Source organism: Trichomonas vaginalis (genome assembly GCF_026262505.1).
Source record: "Trichomonas vaginalis G3 chromosome Unknown ctg_36, whole genome shotgun sequence".
Classification (NCBI taxonomy): Eukaryota; Parabasalia; order Trichomonadida; family Trichomonadidae; genus Trichomonas; species Trichomonas vaginalis.
Window position 1 is genome coordinate 38,860 of NW_026529124.1, and position 21,806 is coordinate 60,665.

Consider the following 21,806-nt stretch of genomic DNA (forward strand, 5'->3'; position numbering starts at 1 on the left):
TAATGGTGAGTCTGGTTTTGACACTAAACCTTTTCCGGCGAAGTCGTCACAAACGAGCAGAGTGTTTGAAGGATACTTTTTGAAGGGGTATTTTGAAAGTTTTGATAGAATGTAGTTTGTAAGTCGTTTCATATCGTAAACTCCTGAGTATTGACGTAAGTGGTGTTTGTCAATAATTCTTTCCATCTCCTCAGAAGTCTTTTGCATTCCTGACTGTATAAATTCAACGATGGCATAATATTTCCTCTTATGTCGAATGTAACGTTGAAGAAATTCAATGAGTTCACTGTCTGGAACTTTAACGACAGAGGCTTGAACTTTTGACATAAATGTTTTCGCTGTTGAGTCCATAGAGTCTGAAGTTGCTGATATAATGATTTGGTCATAGTAAGAGTCGTTTCCTAAACGTTCTGTTATGAGTATATGACGAATGAGGTTAAATGTCTTACCTGAACCCATCTTTCCACAATAGAAATACACACCATTTGAACAGAACTCATAATCTTTGCTGAAAGGAAGAATGAGAGAAGAGTTAAGTTTGTCTGTAGTTTCATTCATGTCTTCATCTACGTCATGTATTAAATGCTTCATTTTATCTCCATTAAAAATGCAAGTCAGAAATATTCAGAACATAGCACCGAGTCTAACTGACAAGAGTATAAAGATATACTATGAACACGTTATGATGAAACCTACCAAAATTCAAGAAAGTCAGTATACTTATGAATATCCAAGACACTGGGTAGAGTATGTAGGAGGTGAGAAAGCTATTGAAATCAGACAGGTTCGAAGTATTCCAGCAGGAAGAACAATATTATTGAAGAACTTTAATGTTTTGAGGTATAATGATGAAACAAAGAAGCAAGATAGTTTTCCTGTTGCTGTGTATGTGAACTTAGATACAGGAGATGACATGAAAGTTTTTAATACAAAGCTTCAAACGGTAGTGAGAGAACAACTGACTGCGGAAGGACATCCATTACCTTCAGAAGTTACCATAGCATATAATTTTGAAACAAACTCAATAGATTTTAAAGTCGTCTCTGCAAAGAAGTCAGGTTTTACATTTAATGAAGCAGATGTATATTCGAATGAAAACTTCAAAGCTATTGCATGGTTAGATAATGACGATTGCTTTAAGAAAATATTTAAATACAGTGACTCAACGATGTCAATAGATGACCTTCGTGGAATGTTACCATCGACGTTTACAGTAGAAGGTTCAGCAGGATTGCTTACAAGATTGTCAATTGGTGGTATTTGGTCTCGTGAGAACATTGTTATAAAATCCAGTATAAGTGAATTTGCTGAAGAATCTATATTATGTCTTTCAAACTACATGTATTCGCCGCCGAAGCATTATAGTATAACAAACTTTGTCAGTAAGTTTAACATAAGACTTGTCGAACCTTCTTCAATGAAAGATATTGTGCTACCAAAGACGGAAAGGATGGACTCATTATTGAAATGATTTTAATAGCATATTAAATGAGCTTGTTCTTGAAGGTCATTCATGATGAAATAACTGTTGTAGAAGATGTTAGCAATTGTTCAGACATTTTGAAGCGTATAGATGATATAAGAAAGAAGTTAGATAGACCGCAAAGCGGTGAGGGCGAAGCCCGTGAGAACGCTTATGTTTCATTGACTTTCTCCAGTAACGAGAACTTTTATGAGATAATATTGAAGAGAGATGATTTTAATATGGTTGTAAATGGTAGCTTGGGCAGCTTTAGGCGCAATGGGAAACAAAAGCATTAGCATGGAGCAAAAGCACTTGGAGCTTATGACGCAGTAAATAAAATGAGTGGAGGAAGGGTTTCGAAGACATTAGATGCAAATAAAGGGAAGATTGGAGGCTGGGTTGCAAAGAAGTTAAGATTAAATAAAATAGGGTCATAAATAAAACATCCAATTTGGTTGCGACTGAGTCAGAAAATGCTTTAGGAAAGGACGATGAGTTTGCAAAACACGCAAAGACTTTAATGACCAGATGAAAGGTGAAACAATGCATTTAAATAGAGTCGATGGAACTAAAGAAAATGTTTCTTCTCCACCAGTAGTTCTTCCGTATGGTCCCTATGGAATGTATGGAAACCCTTACGAAAGACCATTTGACCCATTGACTGGTGGGAGTAACTGGTATCATTACGGACGAAGAAGAAAGACAGTCAAGTTGGAGACAGACGTGAAGAAAGCAACTAAAAAGAAACCAAGGAAGAGAGTTATAAAGCAATGAATTCAACAGGGTGAAAAAGAGGTGAAAAAACAGGTGAGATCTCACCACTTCACCTAAATTTATTTTTGTGCTATGTTTTCATACGTGTGAGGGTGGTGATATCATTAATTTTTATTTTATTTTTTATTTTTACTGAAAATTTTTATTTGGATGTAAATGACAGAACAAAAGCAACTCATTCGAATTCCACAGTATAACAAACATACATTTAAACATTTATTCTTCCTTCCTGAGCATAACATGTTCTTTCAAATACATCCGAGACCAGTTGACTTTTCATTGACTGTGTATAAAGATAGAAATAGTTATATCATTAAACCATACGATGACGAAGGTAAGTTATGTAAATTGTACGTTAAGAAGTTAGAGAAAGTTTATGGCTTCAAGTATGACTACAATAGGGTTAACACTGATGATGAAGATATTGAGGAAAATTTATGAGAACATTAGTGAAGTCGTTAGTGAGAACGATAGTGAGAACGTTTATTTTTTACATTAGTGAGTTCGTTAGTGAAGTGGCTGGCGGCTTTGTAAAGTGTCAAATTCACAAGTATTGGGTAAGGTGGAACGCAGTGCCGCCGTACCCATGACTTGTATACTAACTATGGTTTAGTTGTAGCAACTCTAGAATTTTCTTTTTCTATTGGAAGCATATTTTATCTATAATAAAAATGTCAAATGAAACAGCGTCTATGAGAGAAATACAACACAACCGACAACTCATTATGCAAGCTCTAAATAAGAACACAACAAACTTTTCAAACTATTCTAAGATATCTGAGTCATTGAAAGAAGGAAACTTAAAACTGACAATAAACCCAATGACAGATGAGTTTCTGTTTCAAGACAATAAGAATCATACTGTCTGTATAAATCCAACAAAAGGAACTTTAAACGAGAAACCTATAAATGAACTTCTTTTGAAAGCAGATTTGACAACAAAGCTGACAAAGAATATGTAGACGATGCAATAGCAAAAGAAGAAGAAAGAGCTAACAATGCTTATGCAACAAAAGAACATACTCATCCTGAACTAGCAGACAAAACATATGTTGACAATAAAATGTCAAGTGAAGTGACAAGAGCTGAAAACGAATATTCTAAAAAGACTCATATACATTATATTAACCAAATACCAAGTCTTAAGGAAACATTAGAGACAAAAGCAGATAAGACTCATACACATTCTATATCTGATATTACAAACTTACAAGAAACCTTAAACAGGAAAAGTGACGTTGGACATACACATTCTATATCTGATATTACAAACTTACAAGAAACCTTAAACAAGAAAAGTGACGTTGGACATACACATTCTATATCTGATATTACAAACTTACAAGAAACCTTAAACAAGAAAAGTGACGTTGGACATACACATTCTATATCTGATATTACAAACTTACAAGAAACCTTAAACAGGAAAGTGACGTTGGACATACACATTCTATATCTGATATTACAAACTTACAAGAAACCTTAAACAAGAAAAGTGACGTTGGACATACACATTCTATATCTGATATTACAAACTTACAAGAAACTTAAACAAGAAAAGTGACGTTGGACATACACATTCTATATCTGATATTACAAACTTACAAGAAACCTTAAACAAGAAAAGTGACGTTGGACATACACATTCTATATCTGATATTACAAACTTACAAGAAACCTTAAACAGGAAAAGTGACGTTGGACATACACATTCTATATCTGAAATAACAGACTTAAACGTTAGCCTTGAAAATAAAGCAGATAAAACATATGTCAATGAAATATACCAAAGTTTGATAGGAACAAAAAATATTGAAACTATTGTTGGTGACTTTTCTGTCAATGAAGAAAATAAATATTTTAGATGGCAGTTTGTACAGTCCTTAAAAAATGGTACACGGTATAAACTCATTCCGAAAAATAACAATGAAATGTATGTAAGCTATAAAAAGAATAATGGTACACAAGTTAAAGTTCCATAGACAACAACTGCTACTTAAACTTATATGGAGACGAACAAAAGAAATATTTAAGAGTTTATGAAATGGCAGATATGACATTGCCTGACCCAGCTCCAGCACCACATATTATTATGACTATGGAGATGACGACAGAACACCACATGTAGATGAACAAAAGCTAACATTATATTTAGATTATTATAGATATAAAAGATATAATGCAATAGAAAAAATGAGAATAGTATATTATTATACAGATGACAGAAATAAATATTATAGTCAAGATTTTACCTACCCTGAAAACATAAGATTATATTATAAAAAATATTCTGACACAAACCAGAAGAAACCTGAAATAGCTGCACTATATTTTAAGTTCAAAAGAGACAATCCTATAATATCTCATATGTTTGATTTAATGAACCCAGTAGGTTCTATTTATACATCTATGGAAGCAAGAGGTCCTCAAGTAATGTTTGGTGTTGGTGCATGGGAACAAATAGTCGACAGGTTTTTGTATTGTGCAAACTCTTCAAAGGAAACAGGTGGAAGTAAAACGATTTCAGGTGAAAATTTACCTGCACACAGTCACTACATAGATTTAAGTACATCTCAAGCAGGTTGGCATAAGCATAGATATTGGGATTGGTCAGGAATGACAAAAGGTAAAGGATATGATGTTAAAGACGACGTTAAGTTTGCTATAAATTGTTACTGGAGTGACACTCAGGGAGAAGGAAACCATACACATTTCGTTTCAGGATATACGCAAACAACGGGACAAAGTAAAGAATACATGCCACCTTACATGACAGTTTACGCATGGTATAGAATTGCTTAGTCGTCATTTTCAACTTCTTTAGCATATTCGTCAGGAGTTGTCTTATATTTGTTAGGAACTGTCTTTGAAAGTATACCACCTTGAACTTTGACAAGTTTGAAACGAGGTCTGACAATAGTAGTTTTATCTTCTGCTTGCAGTGTGTACATTTTGCCATGTTTGCCTAAAACTTCATAATATTCTCTTGTATACTTTCTTCTATTTTTACGAACACGAATGTGAGTACCTGTCGGGTTCCCATTGTTGTCATAGTCAATAGTATTTTCATATGGGTCGCGTTTAGGTATTTCTATTTTTACTTTGTCACCTTTCTGAAGTTTGAAGCCCGGCATTCTTTCTTGTTTGTCTCTTTTGACTAAATTATTAAATATATAGTCTTTCTCTAAGTCAGGGTTGTTTTTCATTTCTTCGGGGGAGTGGTTTCCCAAACCTTTTTGTTTACGGTTATTGTAAATATTTAAAACTTGTCTCATCTTTGCCATGGAGAAGTGTCTATACTTGTCGTCATATGACATTTCATTTGCTTCACCACCTTGTGGTTGGTTTAAGTCTCTTAACATTTTTATACAACCGTCAATGACACCAAGAGCAGAATGGTTTTGGTCGACAATGAAATATTGGTTTACATTTTTTGAACGCAGATAGTTTTTTACATCATCTGATTTGAAAGAACTTTCACAGTCAGATGTCAGTTTTGTTGGATGGTATTTGTCAACGAATATTGTCAAAGCAGTTTTCACATCTAAAATATTTTTGGACCATAATGGTATGGCTTCACAGTATCTTGTGTTTTGACCAACAAATATTAACCAGTATGGAGGTCCATCTGTTCTAACTCTCGGAATGTTTTCCAAGATATCCATAAACCAAGCATTTGGTGTTGAACTAAAGATTTTTATCATGAGTGCTTTCTTTGTCGCTTTAGAAACATATGGGTCCTTGTTCGGATTCGTCATTTTTTACCCTATAAGAAATGGGTTTATTTGGCGCATTAGCAGGAGTCGCATCCAGATTTTTACCCGCAGTGGGAACAATAGCCAGAGGTGCATTTGGAATTGGAAAGAAGATTTTGAGTACAATAGGTATACTTAAAGAGAAAGCACAACCTATTATACAAACTGTACAGAAAGGTTGGGAGGTAGCACGAGATGCAACAAATCTTATTCCAAATCCTGAAACAAGAGGAAAAGTTCAAGGATGGATGGACAATGTAGGAAGACAAGCAGGAAACTATTATAACAAAGCAAATGACTACTATAACCAAGCAGGACACTATATGGACCAAGGTGAAAGATTCTTTAACAGAGGATATAACCATGCACAACAGTGGGTAAACAATAACCAACCTCAACCGCCTCAAACGTGGGGAATGTAAAGTTTTTTACTGAGATGAAATGAACAATACAGCATTGAGACAAATGAGTTCAAGATGGATTTGTCGGCTTCCAGCAGTTACACCACGTGTTTGTCAAGTTCTTCCTATACCTCAGGAAGTTTTAGACCGACTTAAAAAACCTAAACAACCAGTTGAAAACAAACCAAACTAAAATTTTTTACTGAGATGAAATGACCGAAGAAGTTGAAACGGTAGATTTGACACCACAAACAAAAAGTTCAGAACCATTGTCAAAACCTGTCAAAGAACTTACAGATGAAGAGAAAAATTCAATAATAGAAAGTGCCAGGTCTGGAAATACAAACCCTAACTATAAAGTCACTTTTCATAGAAATGGAACGGCTAGTATCTCAAAAAAGAAACAGACTCTCACAAATAAAATATTGAAGTCTGAAGGAGCTTTCGAGACAACAGATGGAAAAGTTTACTTCACTGACCAACAGTTCATTATAGAACATCTCATTGACTTAGAGTCGAAATATTCTAAACTTTACAACAAACACAAAAAGTTGAAAGGAAAACAAAAACAAATGGCATATGATATTTATGAAGATGTTGACGACACAACTGTTCCTGCAAGTGAAGTAAAGTCAGAGGAACCGAAAAGTGACGAAAAACCGATAGAAGAAGAAAAACCAAAAACTGAAGATAAACCAAAACCAAAGTTTAGTTTCCAAACTAAACCAAGTCAACCTTCATTAGCTGGTATGGGTTGGCGTCAAAGACTTATGGCAGCAGGCGGTTATGTAAAGTAAAGAAAAAAATATTTTTTTATTTTTATAAAAATGCCCCCATATAGAATGGATAGAAAGTCTGCTAGAATAAAAGCAGAGTTGCAAAGATATGGTTGGAGAGTTTCGAAGAATTTTAAATATAGGAAGGGAAGACCCATAAAAGTCTATGACAAATTGCTGGTCTTCGCTACGAAATGGATTTGGAAACAGCACGTGCCAATTATCCAAACAGACTAGAGAGGTTAGAAGAAAAAACGTCTTATGGACATGCCTTTCGATGTTAGTGAACCTCAAGTTGAAGGACACGACGGCTTTGCCAGATTCTACTGGAAACATGACGAACAATTGCATCCTTTGAGAAGGAAAAAAGGAAAAGGTGAAGACGCACATGCTCCCATGGAAAGAACAAGATATGCATATGAAAAGTATCGTGAAGTTAGAAGTCAAATTACATCTGGTCGAACCTTTACAGTAAACTTTGACGAAGGAAAGAACAAAGAAGGCTTCATGGGAGTACTTGCTGCAATTCAAGACGGAAATAAGAAAGGACACAATCTCAGATTGACCATAACAGATTTGGATGGTCACATTTACTATGCACATGGCAATGAACAAACAGCCGCAAAACTTCTTGACGCTTTCAAGACTACAAAGAGAGAACAAATGGTTGACTCCGACTCAGACATTTTGAATGCAATTGAAGGAATTGCAAGTGTCAAGTTCGAATGGTACCAACCTAACCCTCAAGCAGTCAGACAACATGCTGGATACTTCCCGTTCATAAATAAGTCTGACATTGACTTGACAAGGTATGGAATTTACAATTCAATTGAAACAATTGTCAATGAACCTTGCATTCTTACATGTCTCAGGAACTCTGGTCTTGTTACAGATGAGAAGATGAAGTATCTTGAGTCATGTGTGAAGACAAGGTACATTCTCAGAGGTCAATTGGCAAAAATTGCACCGTTGGCAAATGTCAATATCCGAGTCAACATACCTACAGCTAAAGGTTCTTCACATGACGACTATGTTGTTGACAAAGACTTACCATGGTTGAAGATTGTAATTGTCCACAACCACTTCATGTTGAACGAAAGTCTTACAAACCCATTCTTTGGTAAAAGTAAGTGCAACATTGTCAGAGCTGTAAACATTCTTTTCGAGAAAGGTTTGTTGGAACCAATTCCAGATGACAAGCTGACAGAAACTTTTGTACCAAAAGACGAAACAAACTTTTCATTGTTAGCAAGACCAAAAGTTGTTCCAGACAAAGTTCTAGTACAAAAGAAGTACACAGTTCCACAAGGGTTGGTATGTTCGGATACCAACCTGAACCAGAAGAACTTCCAATGAGGTTGCAAGAACTTCAAGATGCTATAAACAAACTTCCATTGAGACATCCAATTGACGTCAAATTGTATTGGAGAGCATCTGAGTTAGGTCAGAAGGTTTTATATGAAACAGGTTGCTTCGACGATGTTTATGAGATAACAGGAGAAGTTTCTCAGAAGATAAGAGACTCACTTGAATTTCCACAAACTGGACCAATTGGTTGCGACAAGTTCGACTCAGATGAAAAGATATACTATGTCGACCTTAACGCTGCATACATGAGGTTTGTCCAATATATTCCGACTGGAATTCCAAACGAAGATGGTGAGTTCCCGGGAAGGAACTATACAGTTGGAAAAGTCATACAACAACTGTATGATATTAGGAAAGCTTCAAACCCCAAACTTGCAATGACACTCAAATTGCTTATGAATTCGACATGGGGATATTCCATTAAGAAACCTCAAGAGATGAAGAGTAAACATTATGAGAAGGTCGACAACTTTGTTGAAAGGTTTTCTCCTTTTGTTTTGAAGTACGAATTCACTCAAGGTCAAAGTGGCTTAGTAACCACATTAAAACCTATTGTCGAACATTGGTCTTACCCTCAGTTCGCAAAGGCAGTCCTTGACAACTACAATGAGTTCTTCTCGGAAGTCAAATCGAAAGTCAAGGTTTACTATGAGAACATTGACGCACTCATGACGAACGAAGAAGGCTATAACAAACTCATTGAAATGGGTTTAGTCGGTGAGAAGATGGGTCAATTCAAATTGGACAAAATTTTCACCGAAGTTCATGTCCTCTCCAAGCGTAAGTACTGGGGTGTTAAAGAAGATGGTGAAATAGTTAAACATTGCATGAAATAAAAAATTTTTATTCGAATTTGAATTAAAATGTGGGAATTCTTGGGAACGGGAAAGGCTTATTTACTTGAGGAACAGGTAAAGGTGGTGGTGGTGGAGGTGGTGGCAACCAGTCCATTTTATATTCCTTCCTAGCTAATTTCCGTTTAATTTCATGGTCGCCCTCGGAGTCTTTGAATCGGACAGGTCGAGTTACACCATTCTTGGTCTCAAACTCATATATAACCTGTTTGTCTGTATTTTCGTCGACTATGGCACGAGACACGAACATTGACCAAACGGACAAAAAGTGTCATTTCGGATGGTCAAGCAGCCAATCGCATTCGAGCACTTCGAAGAAGCCTTACGTTCCAAGGGAGAGGGTGTCTGGTGCAAGGCAGAGGTCATGAGACTCTACGAGCAGTACATCCTCAATGCCTGGGAGGACAAATCGTCCTTGAATTGGCAATTCTACCAACTCCTCTGGGACGACCTCCTACGCAACTGGGATAACGAAAGAGCCCAATTCAAAGGTCGGGAGCTAATTTTCCAAATTACCATTAATAGTGCCTACTTATCCAACTAAACACTTAAATTTACTTGGGGTTTCCCCCTAAAATAAAATTTTTTTACTCTTAGAACCACTCGAGGTTCTCCTTACGGTTGTTGAGCTTGTCACCGTCAATGTGTCTGACCTTCGTCTTCTTGCCTGGATTTGGAACCCATTGAATTGCGACAAGCTTGCCCATGGAGATTGAACCGCGATTCCGAAGGTTAAGGTTCAAGTGTCCCAAGTTGTTGAGGACTGGGGTAAGAACCTTGCCTGTCTCCTTGTTGCGGATTTGGTATGGGTAGGGTTGGGAAATTTCGTAACCGTCATCGGCAACAAGGGTTGCCCATGTAGCGGCTTCAGGAACTTCTTCGTGTTTCTCTTCTTCCTCTTCTTCCTCTTCTTCCTCGACAATTCCTTCTTCAATTTGGTACTCACGAAGTACGGTGTTGCATGTTCTGTCCTTTCCGAGTACCTTCCAGATGGCGTCTATCTCTTCGAAGAAACGGTAGATGAGTCTGGCAAGGTCTCGGTTCTCTCTCTCGTAATTGCGCAAGGTTTCCGTGAAATCGTTCAGGCATTTCTCATTGGAAGCTTGGTTCATGAGGACATCGGCTTTGAGATTGGTCATCTCTGTCATAAGACTACTTTGGAGAGTCTTAATGGTGTTTGTCAGATGAGCTTTCAATTGGGCAATTTGAATTTGAACTGGGCGCTTGTCTGGCAACCTTGAAAGGACATCTGCTATTGTGTTCGGCTTCGGTGCTTGTTCGGACATCGAAAAAATGAAGTGGTTTGAGAATGGCGGTTTTACTTCAAAAAGCTTGTTATGACAGTTATGTCATACAACAAGTTTAAAATAATATCTTGTTCTTCTTCTGAACGTTTGTTGTCTTTCCGATAAAAGTTTCGAACATGAGAACCAAAAAACGTTTTTTGAGATTGCGGAAGAGTTCAGGCAAACGTTCATATTCTGGATATGTTGGGAGCAGTTCAAAACATCTGAGCTGACTTTCGGACAAAATTGGGACAATGTCAAAAATTCATCTTTGGTCGGACTGCTTGAAGGTAAGTCCCTTACATGTAAGTAGCTCTGGTAAAGTCTTCTCATCTCTGCTAACTTCTGGAGTATAGCTTCGTAATTTAAGAGTTTTAATTTTAATTGTCTTATTCCTCTCTTGACATCTAAACGGTAAGTATCCATGAGGTCAAGAGTAGCTTTGGTAGCTTTAAGTGGAGCTATCTCTTCTTTGACTTGTGCAATTTTGGTTGCAATTGTGGTTTGAGCTCCTTCAAGTTCGCCGTCTATGTCGTTCTCAACACCTTCAACCATAGCTTGAAACTCTTCATCGGTCCATTGAGTTTGGTGTGGGACGAATTTAACTTGCTTCATTCAAAAAATGAAAAAAAATGTTTTTACTCTAAACGTGCCATGTATATGGCTATAAGAAACTTACCAGAAGGCTTCTTCTTCACACGAGTCTCTGGTAACTTGAGAGTTCTTGTTGGAGTTGGGTCTGGAATTTCAATTCTTGCCACCATAAACTGTGTATTGACCGAACTTGCATTTGCAGGAAGACCGGTCACTACAAGGTTCACAGTTGAAATAGTTGTACTCATACCTGGTGAGTACGAGTGTGAGTAAAAACATAAAAAAGTGAGTTAAAATGAGATGTTTACTGAACTGGCTGAATGTCGCCTTCACAGGTTATGTAGAACGGCTGACCAGAGAAGTGAAGGAGACCCTTGAGAATTTGGTTCATTCTTGGGAAAGGGTTCTCTCTGTTTGGAAGTAGTATCCAAGGACGCTTGGCAAAGAACTTTATAATGGCTTCCTTCTTTGCTTGCTTTATGTCGTCGAAGGATGTCCCGTCTGGTATTTGAATTGGAATTCCAGTCGAAGTCTCGAGATTCAAGGCAGCCCTTCCCGTTATCCAACCGTTAACGAGCTTGCCTTTTACATTCTGCCTGAGGAAGTCTTTAACAAGCTCGTTAATTTCAATTAGGTAAATTGCCTCGTCGGTAGGTTCGACCTCGACCATTGCTACTGTCAGAAAAAGTACTGCTACTGTCAGAAAAAGTACTGCTACTGTCAGTAAAAGTACTGCTACTGTCAGTAAAAGTACTGCTAGGAGCAGAAAAACTACTGCTACTGTCAGTAAAAAGGAAAATTTGAGAGGGTTTTCGACGATAAAGTACTGCTACTGTCAGAAAAAGTACTGCTACTGTCAGAAAAAGTACTGCTACTGTCAGAAAAAGTACTGCTACTGTCAGAAAAAGTACTGCTACTGTCAGTAAAAGTACTGCTAGTAGCAGAGATTTTTATCGTTGTGGTCCGACGGTTAAGCCACAAACGAATGTCCGACGTCCCACCAACCGAGTCCATTCCCAAACCAGAGGAACCTAAAGAACCACAACAGTCTCCTCAGCAACCTCAGTTCCAGCAAGTACCTCCGAATTACTACCAATTTCCACCTCAAGGTTACTACCCACCACAAGGCTTCCCGAACTACCCTCCTCAGCCTATGCCTTACTTCCCCAACCCTTGGTTGTTTATCCAAGCTCCACCCCAGCAATTCCAATTCCAATCTCAATCGAAGAGAGACCAAGACTTCGAAGAAGGTCTGAACCGTTTACGCAAAGAGTATGCTACAGCTCCAATGGAAGATGACAGGCTTTCAGTCTCTTCCCTAAGGTCGACCAATTCGACTCGTACCACAGATTCGGTTCGTGACCGTGAAGACTACCTCAAGCAGTCTGAGAGACTCTTCATCTTACAGCCATTTACAGCTGGAGCTCTCAAGAACATGCGCAATTACGAAGGTCAGACACCAGCTGGAGACTGCAAAACAGACGTACTCGCAAGAGCCGTCCAGCTCGTCAAAACAAAGACGGAGATAGTCGACTTCATACTTGCAGCTTGCCCTTACAAGTAAAAAAATAAACAATTACGAATTAAACTTTTTACTCTTTCTTTTCTGAGTTGTTTAGAGCTGGTTTCTCTTGTAGAAACCTTTCGTACTCTTCCATGGTCATGTAATTGCGAATTTGGTACGCAATTCCAGGTTCGTTGTTTTTGAACCTTATGTATGTAACGCTTCCATCCTCCTCAGGGAAGTAAGCTGCTAACATCTGACCAAGTTTTCTCGGTGACTCGGAGCTCATTAAAAATGTCACTTTTTAAACGTTAAGTTTTTAGTCTTATTTTACCCTTTGTTTGTCAAGGTAGTATTGGAGCGCAATTTCTCCAAATTCTCTGTGTCGGAGTTCTTCAGCATTTTCCAAGGTGTACCTGGAGAACTCAAAGAAGTTGTCAAGAACATACTGTCATGCTGCTCTTCTGAGTTCGTCGGTATTTTGGAAGTGTTGCACCTTCGAGTCTTCGGACATGAAAAAATGACACTTTTTCTATTAAACCGTTTTGGCATTTCTCATGAGTGAGTATAGTTCTGCCGAACCATTGGAAGAGAAGAAGTACCCTTGCTGGCAAAAGACAAAAATAGTTGCCTTAGTTGTCATTGCAATTGTACTCGTAATTGAATTCATTGTACTTCTCTTCACGTACATAAAACTCAGCAATGGTATTTGCTTTAAGAAGCTACCATCTTACTAAGACTAAACATTATTTTTATTGAATTCAGCACAAAAATCATGAATTTCCTTAAGATAGAAAAAATAAAGTTAGTTTTATTTTTATTTATTTTTTTATTTTGTATGTAAAGACAGTAATGTCAACAACAAAGAACACAACAACAGTTATAGTCCATGAAGCTATAAATGAAGAATATGAGTGGGTTCAGTTTAACAAACAACTCCGTCTCATTCGTTCGGTCAAAGACGATATGTACCAAATGCAAAGTATTTTGACAGCATGTTTTGCTCCAGATACTAAGAAACCACAAGACTGGTTTAGGAACCAAAGCACTATTGAACTATTAAATGAAGCTGAAAATTCGACTACGGGATTTCTCGTAGTCGCAAAAACTCGAGTGGGAGAAAAACCCCAGTCGCCAAAACTCTATGAAAATCGTGAAAAATTGCCAAACGGTTTGAGAGGATATTATGTACATAGACTTCTTGTAAATGCTGTTGCAATGTGGGCTTCGCCTCGTTATGCTTGGTATATTTACAGACTTCTTGACGAAATTCATAGACAAGAACGCGAAGAGATGGAAAAGAAACTTCAAGCAAAAGACAAAAGCATTCAGAAAAGAATACCACGTTCGGTACCAAAAGGAAAGGAAAAGAACTATAAGTATATGATTTATACTGAAGAGATGGAAAATGAAGAAGATAAAGATATAGTTATGTTGCATTTAGTCAGAAGAAACAACAAAAGCTTTTACGACCTTGCTAAGATTTACAAATCTGACAGAAATTGGTTCTATCGCGAAAACTTACCGATTTCAATGACCCCAAATGAAGATGTGAAACAAATAGTTCAAGATACGTTACCTCAAACACACTATGATATGAAAGGTTGTACAATACTTACCTTCAAAGAAGACTTACCGCTACTGAAAGAAAAAATAACAGAGTATTTTGACAACTTCAAACAAGCAGAGTAAATGAACTCTTTATTTTTATTGACTTTTTACAATTTGAACTTTGTTTGCGTAGATATGAATTCTGAAAGAAGTATGAGGGTCTTGTATGACTTTGTACTTCTCCCATAGTTCATGTCTGTCAAACTTACCTGCCATGGACTCTTTCATAAGTTCCATGAAATCGTCTTCGGACAATCCGGGGAAAAGTATTATGTCAGTAAGTATTCTCTTTACATCCTTACTTAAACTCTTGGCTGTCTGTACACATATTACGACTGAGATGTTGAAGTGTCTGAGCTTCTTAAGAATTCGACACATATCTTGTTCTCTGTTCTTTAACAAAGGATGAGAGGCGAAATCATCTAAGATAAGAAGACATCTATGAGGGTAAGTCTTCCAATCGTAAGATTGCAATTTCTTCGAAATGTATTCTATCTCTTTCTGTTTGTTTCTGAAGTGTTTCTTCTCTAATATTCTCTGCATTTCCTCATTTGGGTCTTTAAACTTAGAATTTATATACTCATTTATAGCATTATACTTCAAAACCCTTCTTTGGTACTTCTTTATCCAATCTAACAACTCAGTATCCTTTATACATACTAACTTAGACTTCTTTATAATATCTTTGAACGAATTGACGGTTTGGTCAAATTGACCAGAAGTCGAACAAATAACAACTAACTCATAGAATGGGTTCTTCTCATCTAGTTCTTGTTGTTGTGCAGCCATTTTAAGATAAGTGAAAGTCTTACCCGACCCAGGTGGTGCAATTAGACCTGTTATACCATTCTGAGCAAATAAGAACTTGTCATGTATAGGCTTTATCTGAGCATTTTCTAACTTCCTCTTGTTCTTGTTTAAAACATTCTCAAATTTCTTGACAATGTCAGCAAACTTTTTTTCTAACATATTTTTAGAAAAATTAAAATTTTTATCTTTTAGAAAATGTCTAGCGATTTCGCTATCTATATTCGAGACAAACTTTTTGACAGCAAAACATCTGTCGACCATAAAATCTTACATAGTGTAAACAAGAAAGGTGAATTTGTTCTAAAGTTCTGTTTCTGGGAATATGACAAGAACCATAAAACATTAAGCTGAGCAGTCTTAAAATTTGTCAATGACAGACTTGTTGACAGAGATGACGCCGATTGGAAAGATGAAGTCCAACAAAAGTTCTTAGAATGCAAAGAAGACACATGCGCTGTTCTTGAAGATGAAATAGAAAACAGAATAGATGAGCTATTAAAGGACAAAGAACTTTTACATAAATATGGTTGCGCCAAATTTGACGTCTCACCACCAGAAAAGAAGAAGAGAGAAAAGAAAGTAGAAGAAGAGAAGAAAGAACCAGAGCCAATTCCACCGAAGAAGAAATTTGACATGTAAAAATAAAATTTTATTTTTAGAACATTTCTGGGTCAATGTCAATGTTCTCTTCCTCTTTAGGAGTAAACACTGGCTTAGACTCTAAAATCTTTTTACCCAATTTACCTTGAACTTCTACAACTTTAGACTCATAATATTCATAGTCGTCTGTCTTCTTTGGTTCATAAGGTATAACAAGTTTGTATGCTTTGCCTTCTTTAAGGTTTGAGAACCTTCTGTCAAAACTTTCTTTGACTGTTAACAAACCTTCTATGTCTAAGTCTTCAAATTTCGCACCATTTTTAGTCACAATAGCAAACTTAACTGGTTCGATGTTCCAAACTTTGCTGAATGAAGACTTTTCAAAATGGTAGAAGTAAACATTCAAATATGTGAATGGGTCTAGTTCTTCTTTAAGTCCTGACATGTACTTGTTTACTGAGATGAATTTTGCCATCTTTTCTATCGGATAAAAAATATTTTTTTTTAAATTTACTCAGAAAAATTTTTCTTTGTATATACACCATTCTGAACATCTAAAAGACTTTTGACATTTGCCAAGAATGTACGTTTAGAAGCTGCCATATAACCATATTCTTGACAATATTGTTTATATTCATCATATAAAGACTTTTCATCTAATGACACAAAGTCAGTTTCATCTATGAACAGTTCATATACACTCTTGTTTGCTTCTAACAATGTTTGTCTCTCTTCGGTATGTGGAATTTGTCTTGGATTGAACTTAGAAATATCTAATGTCATGAAATATGAGAACAAGTGGTTGTAAAAGTCAGATGTCAAAGTTTCTGCTAAGTCGTCAAAATATTCTGTATCTTGCATATGAGAATCTGACGTTCTGACAACTACATATCTTCTGTCAGAACTTTCTAACTTCATCGGAACAGCATTGTTTGAAACCATAATGAAGTTTGCAACATTTTCACAAACTCTTTGGTCTTTATACTTTCTTTCAACAACTCCAACTTTGTCTGTTATAAGACTCTTCAAAGCATCTGAGTTCAAAACTTTTGTTGTATCTATACTTTGAAGTTCATTGCAAACTATAAGTTTCATATTCTCTATGAGGAGTTAAACTTGCCACAGATGTTTTCTAAGTTTGTCATATTCGGATTCGAATAACCTTTTAACAGTTTGCACAAAATATCTGTAAAGAAAGTATTCTTACCTGTTCCTTGTTTTCCAATTATAATGAGAGCAGTTTCATTTTTAGCACTTGGATGTTGTAAGATGTTTGCAAACCAACATAAGATATACTCATAAACCTTTTCGTTTCCATTGCATATAATTTCTTTGACATGGTCTAACCAAGCTTCTATAATATTTTCTTTCCATTCTACTTGTTCATATTTATATCCAGTGAAGATAGAATAGAAGTTTGGAGAAGGTGTATAGAACTTTATACCTCGAACTGAAAAATCTTCTAACTTTGACAATAAGATATCCCAAGCATCTAACATCTTCATTCCAACTTGTACAACTTTTATTTTCTTAAGTTTCTGTCTACATTCTTGTTCAGACACTATTGTTGCTCTTGGTTTGTTAAAGACAACATCCCATTCTTTCATGACATAACATTCTGGGGCAGAGTCAACATAAATGACTAAACGTTTCAAATTCTCGACTGCTTTGTTATAGTCTCTAAATGGACACATATTTCTGAATGCTTGGAAGTCATAAAAATCTGAAACATCTATTCTGTACATTTTTATAAAAATAAAAAAATAATATTTTTTTATTCTTGACTTTGTTGTTCCATTTGTTGCATTTGTTGTTCTTGAGCTATTTGTTGTTGAAGTTGTTCTTGTAATACAATACTTTCACCAGTTGCATCTTCCAATTCGAAACTTTCTGCCGTCATTGACAAATACATAGGACATAAAAGTTTTACAGGAACAAAGTTTGCGTCAACTAATGTCAACGTTATACTTGCCAAAGTGTTTGAGTTCACTAAGGTTGAAAATTCTGCATTCGAATGAACAATAGGCAAACCAGCAGAGAAAGTATTGTTTATACGCATAAGTATCTTTTGGTCATAATAGTTTCTGTCGACATTCGAATAACACTTTGAACCTAAGTTTGAAACAATATATAAGATTGGTGTGCTTAATGTCAATGGAATAGACATTCCTTGTATGACACCTTTTCCTGTTATAGGAAACTGTTGGTAGTAAAAACCAGATATAAGTTTTGTATTATAGCTCATATCGTTTATAGTAAACTCAGTCGGACATCCAAACATAATGAAACCTGCTCTAGTTGCAGCACATGTTACACCCGTCCTTAAAGTATTAAATAAGTCAACAAAACCTGTTGGTGGTATATCTGAGTAAGTATCTTCAAAGGAGTATTTTTTACCATTCACAACAATAAAGTCTTCTGGTGTCAAAAGAGCAAAACAGGCTTTAGTCGTCATTGTGTTTAAGGTTAGTTTACAATATCGTCCTTGAGGACTTTGTAAGTTTGTTGTTATAGAATTATATGACTCAGGGTTTTTAGTCGTAATAGTATAAACCATTATGTCTTCTGCCATTTACTTAGCAAATAAACTTTACTGAAATGTTGTGGTCGTCAAATATTTTTATAACGTCTGGGAAACTATATTTTAAGTTCAACGTTTCACCTCCTTTCATAACGTATATCTTGTCAATGACATTATATGAAACACCACAGCAACTAATGTCGGGTTCTATTTCTTTGATGTTTATATCGTCTGCCTCTGTCAAAAGTTTCAATAGTTCTTTCAAAACTTCATGAGGTGCAATGACATATGAGTTCACTTTTACAGGGTTGTGTTCGACCAAGTTTAACATTATACTTAAAGCTTGACAAATCTTCTCCTGAGTTTGAAGTTTGTCTTTCAGTTGTTGGTAGTCGTTTCGAATATCTGCAACAGAACTTAAGTCTCTGTTAACTTCAGGATATGTTGGTTCTTTTACAGGAACAATTGTTATACCATCTTCGTCTTCGTATGGTTTCCCCACTTCAACATCTCTGTCTTTGACATTGACAACAACACTTTGACTGTTTGTTTGAGTTGGTGAATTTAACTTCACATCTGCCATCGCCATTAAACCTTTTGAAACACTTACGCTTCTATTTTTCGGAAATGACATTTTACTTAGAATAAAAAGATGGACGTATTCGGATATCTCTTCGAATTGAAGCAGAACAAAGTTTACACACACAAACAATACAAATACATTGACAGAATAGTTCTTTACACAAACAATGGAAAATGTTATAGAATAGCAGTCTTTGCTGAACCTAAATATTTTCATAAAGCAAAGAAAGTTGGTATAACTGAAATGGTGAAAGTTCTTGACGTTGACAAAAATATAACTTCAAAACTGACCGATATTACTAAAGGAAAGTTTATAATACAATATTATGTCAAAACTGGCGTACTGTCAATATTTGACGGAGAGAAGTCAGTTCAAGAACGACTTACTGACCTGCTGCCAAAATCTGCTCGATGGAAGCTGTCGTTATGCCAATCTGAGGAGCCCCAGCAGGTTTCATCGAACGAATCTTCAAAAGAGCATCTTCCGTGAAAAGTGCTATTGGTTTTGTAAACTTCTTTGCTTTCAATTCATCTGGACCGTCTCTGTCACCAGTATATTGTATTTGTACAGTACCAACAGTTGAAATACCACCCATAAAGTCTTCTGAGTCAGCAAATGGAATGCCAAGCCAAAAGTTTGAACGGTCTCCATTTGTATATTGAGTTTTTTGACCTCCTGTATGAGTCCATACTTTCACATATGGCCTAATAGAATTTTGCATTTCAGGGTTAATGGTTGTTGTGAAGTTGTTGTTAAAGTTCATAGCATCTAATGTCAAGTTGTATGACCTCATATCCTCAACTGTAGAATATTCTTCTCTTGGATAATATTTGCCATCTATGTTTATATGATATTTAATACCAGGGTTGTAGAAACAAGAATAGTCATTTATAGTTCGTCTGAACAGTACAAACATAGTATCTGCAAGTTTCATTGCAGTTGTTAAAGCAATATCTGTTCTTGCACCTGCGGCTCCTGGATTTTGGTTTCCAACTTCACCTGCAAAGTCTTTGACAGATATTTGGTGTATAGGGAACATAAGTGGAACTGCAATATATTTGGCAGCTAAAGCATTTGAAATATCTGGGTCCAACATATAGACTGCAAGTCTGCTTTCTATTCTCTTGCATTCAAACTGTTCGCATGTGAACTTAACTGGGTCCCAAGCATCTCCAGCAGCATTGAAATAATAGTTTACTTCAGTGTTGAGGTTTGAGAAACCAAAGTCTAAGTCAACTTTGTCTTTGCAAAATTCGGCGAATGACGTTTGATTTGTTCCCTTTACGTCTGTAAGAGTGAATGGGTCTTGTGTTGGTGCAATGACTAAGTTATTTTTGCTTGGAGTAAGTTCGATAGAAATTTTTCCTGCCCAGTTTGGCAAGTATCTTAAAAACCTGAAGATGAGGAAAGATAACAAAGGAACTCTAAGTTTCAGTTTTACTTTGGTTACTGCTGCTGCAGTTTGTCCAGAAAGGTCAACATAAACTCCTGGAACGTTAGGGTCAAGTCTTCTTATTTTCTCAATAGTTGCATACTGGTCTGTTTGTTCTCTAGCTTGTGGTTGTACTGAGTTTCTCAAAGCGAACCATTCATAGTTTGCCCATGTTACTGTTTGAACTAAGTCAGAGTTAGAATATATCTTATATCCCATGAAAACTTCTGGAGCATATTGGTATCCGACATAGAAAATTCCATTGCAACCTTTCTTGACAGACAACTTGGCAGAAGGTTTTTATTTCAATGTCTTGTTCCACGTATAAGAATGAGTTGTCAATAGAAATAATATGAAACCTGTCGCAAGCAATATCTACTGTTGTTGAAGAACCTTCTCCAAACTCACCTACGTTTCCATAAGAAACAGCAGTTGTATATTCGTAAGTTCCAGGAACTATTTCTGACCTTCTAATGGCATTGTCGCATTCGTTATACCATTCGGAAACATTTCCGTTCATGGCATCCAAAACTGTTGGCGTTATATTCTGAGCGGCGTACATTTCATATGGGTAAAAATATAGAATAGTTGGATTTATATATCATAATAGAACCCACTCGGACCAAGCTTTACTTTCTTCCTGACTGAGTTTTTTAACTCTTCTTTTTCCTTCATTGCCACTACTTTCACTAGATGAAGTTACTTCTTCACTACTTTCACTTTGTTCTACTCTTCTCTTCTTCTTTGGTGTCGCTTTTGGTAACTTGCCCTCTGCTTCAAGTTGTTGCATCTTTGCCTCATGTTCACCTAGTATGTTGTAAATTTCCCATGTCCTTTTTTGCCTTTGGGCTCTGGTCGCCCATCTCAGGTAACCTATATCCTAGAAAGATTTTGTCATAGTTTGTATTTGAGTCTTCGCGTATTGTTTGCATGACTCTTTCCTGAGTTTCCGGTTCAAGCTCTTCAAACAGAGCTTGTCCATATGGAATAAGCTCGTTTCCAAATATATGTTTTTGTAGCCATTCTGGTTTTCTTTCCATGTTACCAATAATATCTTTTGTGAATGGGAAAGCTTTTACCCAATGTTTCAGTCTTGCGTCATTTATTTCTGTAGTTGGTTTTATTTTGTCAAGGAACATGTTTTTCAATACTAACATTTCATTTGGTACTGTCCATTTGAGTTTTCTTAAATATTCATCCCTTCTCAGTTCATTGTCTGCAAAGTAAGTTTTTATGACATTTTGCAAACTTTCGTTTGCAAGGTCATGTACAATAGGTTCTCTTCCTTCTCTCTCCCTAACTTTCTTTCTAAACTCTTCACCAAATATACCATCTCTATGGTTCTGTGTAGTTCTTTGAGATAAATGTTCTAGAACGTCAGGTGTTATATTTCCATCAGCCATGTTCATTTCATACTGGTCCAAAATATCTGCATGTTTCATATCTTTCAATGGCATTAAAGCCGCGCTGAA

The 21,806-nt window shown here is 36.3% G+C and overlaps 15 protein-coding genes and 8 pseudogenes across 23 annotated transcripts, besides 2 other annotated features; 11 read left to right on the forward strand and 12 right to left on the reverse strand.

The window, feature by feature from the left end:
* Window positions 1-2,843: part of a mobile genetic element that runs on past the window's edge.
* Window positions 107-558, reverse strand: TVAGG3_1064420 (annotated as a pseudogene). The gene has a single exon. A coding segment is annotated over exon 1 (452 nt).
* TVAGG3_1064430 (protein of unknown function, DUF4107 family) lies at window positions 1,994-2,239 on the forward strand (the record flags this gene model as incomplete). The annotated part of the gene is made up of 1 exon (XM_051256131.1): window positions 1,994-2,239. One exon carries the CDS (start codon window positions 1,994-1,996, stop codon window positions 2,237-2,239), a length of 246 nt encoding a protein of 81 aa, XP_051076641.1.
* A 501-nt stretch (window positions 2,844-3,344) lies between the features above and the next one.
* Window positions 3,345-21,806: part of a mobile genetic element that runs on past the window's edge.
* On the forward strand, window positions 4,619-5,041 carry TVAGG3_1064450 (phage tail repeat-like family; the record flags this gene model as incomplete). Its single annotated transcript, XM_051256132.1, has 1 exon — window positions 4,619-5,041. One exon carries the CDS (start codon window positions 4,619-4,621, stop codon window positions 5,039-5,041), a length of 423 nt encoding a protein of 140 aa, XP_051076642.1.
* Window positions 5,267-5,904, reverse strand: TVAGG3_1064460 (annotated as a pseudogene). The gene has a single exon. A coding segment is annotated over exon 1 (638 nt).
* TVAGG3_1064470 (uncharacterized protein) lies at window positions 6,436-6,588 on the forward strand (the record flags this gene model as incomplete). The annotated part of the gene is made up of 1 exon (XM_051256133.1): window positions 6,436-6,588. The coding sequence occupies one exon, from the start codon at window positions 6,436-6,438 to the stop codon at window positions 6,586-6,588; it is 153 nt and encodes a 50-aa protein (XP_051076643.1).
* Window positions 6,608-7,192, forward strand: TVAGG3_1064480 (phage tail repeat-like family; the record flags this gene model as incomplete). Its single annotated transcript, XM_051256134.1, has 1 exon — window positions 6,608-7,192. The coding sequence occupies one exon, from the start codon at window positions 6,608-6,610 to the stop codon at window positions 7,190-7,192; it is 585 nt and encodes a 194-aa protein (XP_051076644.1).
* Window positions 7,568-8,446, forward strand: TVAGG3_1064490 (annotated as a pseudogene). The gene has a single exon. A coding segment is annotated over exon 1 (879 nt).
* TVAGG3_1064500 lies at window positions 8,488-9,033 on the forward strand (annotated as a pseudogene). Its single transcript has one exon. A coding segment is annotated over exon 1 (546 nt).
* On the forward strand, window positions 9,208-9,375 carry TVAGG3_1064510 (DNA/RNA polymerases family; the record flags this gene model as incomplete). The annotated part of the gene is made up of 1 exon (XM_051256135.1): window positions 9,208-9,375. The coding sequence occupies one exon, from the start codon at window positions 9,208-9,210 to the stop codon at window positions 9,373-9,375; it is 168 nt and encodes a 55-aa protein (XP_051076645.1).
* TVAGG3_1064520 (uncharacterized protein) lies at window positions 9,398-9,643 on the reverse strand (the record flags this gene model as incomplete). The annotated part of the gene is made up of 1 exon (XM_001278692.2): window positions 9,398-9,643. One exon carries the CDS (start codon window positions 9,641-9,643, stop codon window positions 9,398-9,400), a length of 246 nt encoding a protein of 81 aa, XP_001278693.2.
* Window positions 9,674-9,937, forward strand: TVAGG3_1064530 (uncharacterized protein; the record flags this gene model as incomplete). The annotated part of the gene is made up of 1 exon (XM_051256136.1): window positions 9,674-9,937. The coding sequence occupies one exon, from the start codon at window positions 9,674-9,676 to the stop codon at window positions 9,935-9,937; it is 264 nt and encodes an 87-aa protein (XP_051076646.1).
* On the reverse strand, window positions 9,987-11,294 carry TVAGG3_1064540 (annotated as a pseudogene). The gene has a single exon. A coding segment is annotated over exon 1 (1,308 nt).
* On the forward strand, window positions 11,334-11,546 carry TVAGG3_1064550 (uncharacterized protein; the record flags this gene model as incomplete). Its single annotated transcript, XM_051256137.1, has 1 exon — window positions 11,334-11,546. The coding sequence occupies one exon, from the start codon at window positions 11,334-11,336 to the stop codon at window positions 11,544-11,546; it is 213 nt and encodes a 70-aa protein (XP_051076647.1).
* On the reverse strand, window positions 12,866-13,066 carry TVAGG3_1064560 (uncharacterized protein; the record flags this gene model as incomplete). Its single annotated transcript, XM_051256138.1, has 1 exon — window positions 12,866-13,066. The coding sequence occupies one exon, from the start codon at window positions 13,064-13,066 to the stop codon at window positions 12,866-12,868; it is 201 nt and encodes a 66-aa protein (XP_051076648.1).
* TVAGG3_1064570 (KilA, N-terminal/APSES-type HTH, DNA-binding family) lies at window positions 13,630-14,469 on the forward strand (the record flags this gene model as incomplete). Its single annotated transcript, XM_001284512.1, has 1 exon — window positions 13,630-14,469. One exon carries the CDS (start codon window positions 13,630-13,632, stop codon window positions 14,467-14,469), a length of 840 nt encoding a protein of 279 aa, XP_001284513.1.
* TVAGG3_1064580 (protein of unknown function, DUF4106 family) lies at window positions 14,485-15,357 on the reverse strand (the record flags this gene model as incomplete). The annotated part of the gene is made up of 1 exon (XM_051256139.1): window positions 14,485-15,357. One exon carries the CDS (start codon window positions 15,355-15,357, stop codon window positions 14,485-14,487), a length of 873 nt encoding a protein of 290 aa, XP_051076649.1.
* TVAGG3_1064590 lies at window positions 15,394-15,830 on the forward strand (annotated as a pseudogene). Its single transcript has one exon. A coding segment is annotated over exon 1 (437 nt).
* On the reverse strand, window positions 15,854-16,273 carry TVAGG3_1064600 (protein of unknown function, DUF4108 family; the record flags this gene model as incomplete). The annotated part of the gene is made up of 1 exon (XM_051256140.1): window positions 15,854-16,273. One exon carries the CDS (start codon window positions 16,271-16,273, stop codon window positions 15,854-15,856), a length of 420 nt encoding a protein of 139 aa, XP_051076650.1.
* Window positions 16,309-16,740, reverse strand: TVAGG3_1064610 (Poxvirus D5 protein-like family; the record flags this gene model as incomplete). Its single annotated transcript, XM_051256141.1, has 1 exon — window positions 16,309-16,740. The coding sequence occupies one exon, from the start codon at window positions 16,738-16,740 to the stop codon at window positions 16,309-16,311; it is 432 nt and encodes a 143-aa protein (XP_051076651.1).
* TVAGG3_1064620 lies at window positions 17,141-17,543 on the reverse strand (annotated as a pseudogene). Its single transcript has one exon. A coding segment is annotated over exon 1 (403 nt).
* On the reverse strand, window positions 17,573-18,370 carry TVAGG3_1064630 (uncharacterized protein; the record flags this gene model as incomplete). Its single annotated transcript, XM_051256142.1, has 1 exon — window positions 17,573-18,370. One exon carries the CDS (start codon window positions 18,368-18,370, stop codon window positions 17,573-17,575), a length of 798 nt encoding a protein of 265 aa, XP_051076652.1.
* Window positions 18,375-18,908, reverse strand: TVAGG3_1064640 (protein of unknown function, DUF4106 family; the record flags this gene model as incomplete). The annotated part of the gene is made up of 1 exon (XM_051256143.1): window positions 18,375-18,908. One exon carries the CDS (start codon window positions 18,906-18,908, stop codon window positions 18,375-18,377), a length of 534 nt encoding a protein of 177 aa, XP_051076653.1.
* On the reverse strand, window positions 19,575-20,553 carry TVAGG3_1064650 (annotated as a pseudogene). The gene has a single exon. A coding segment is annotated over exon 1 (979 nt).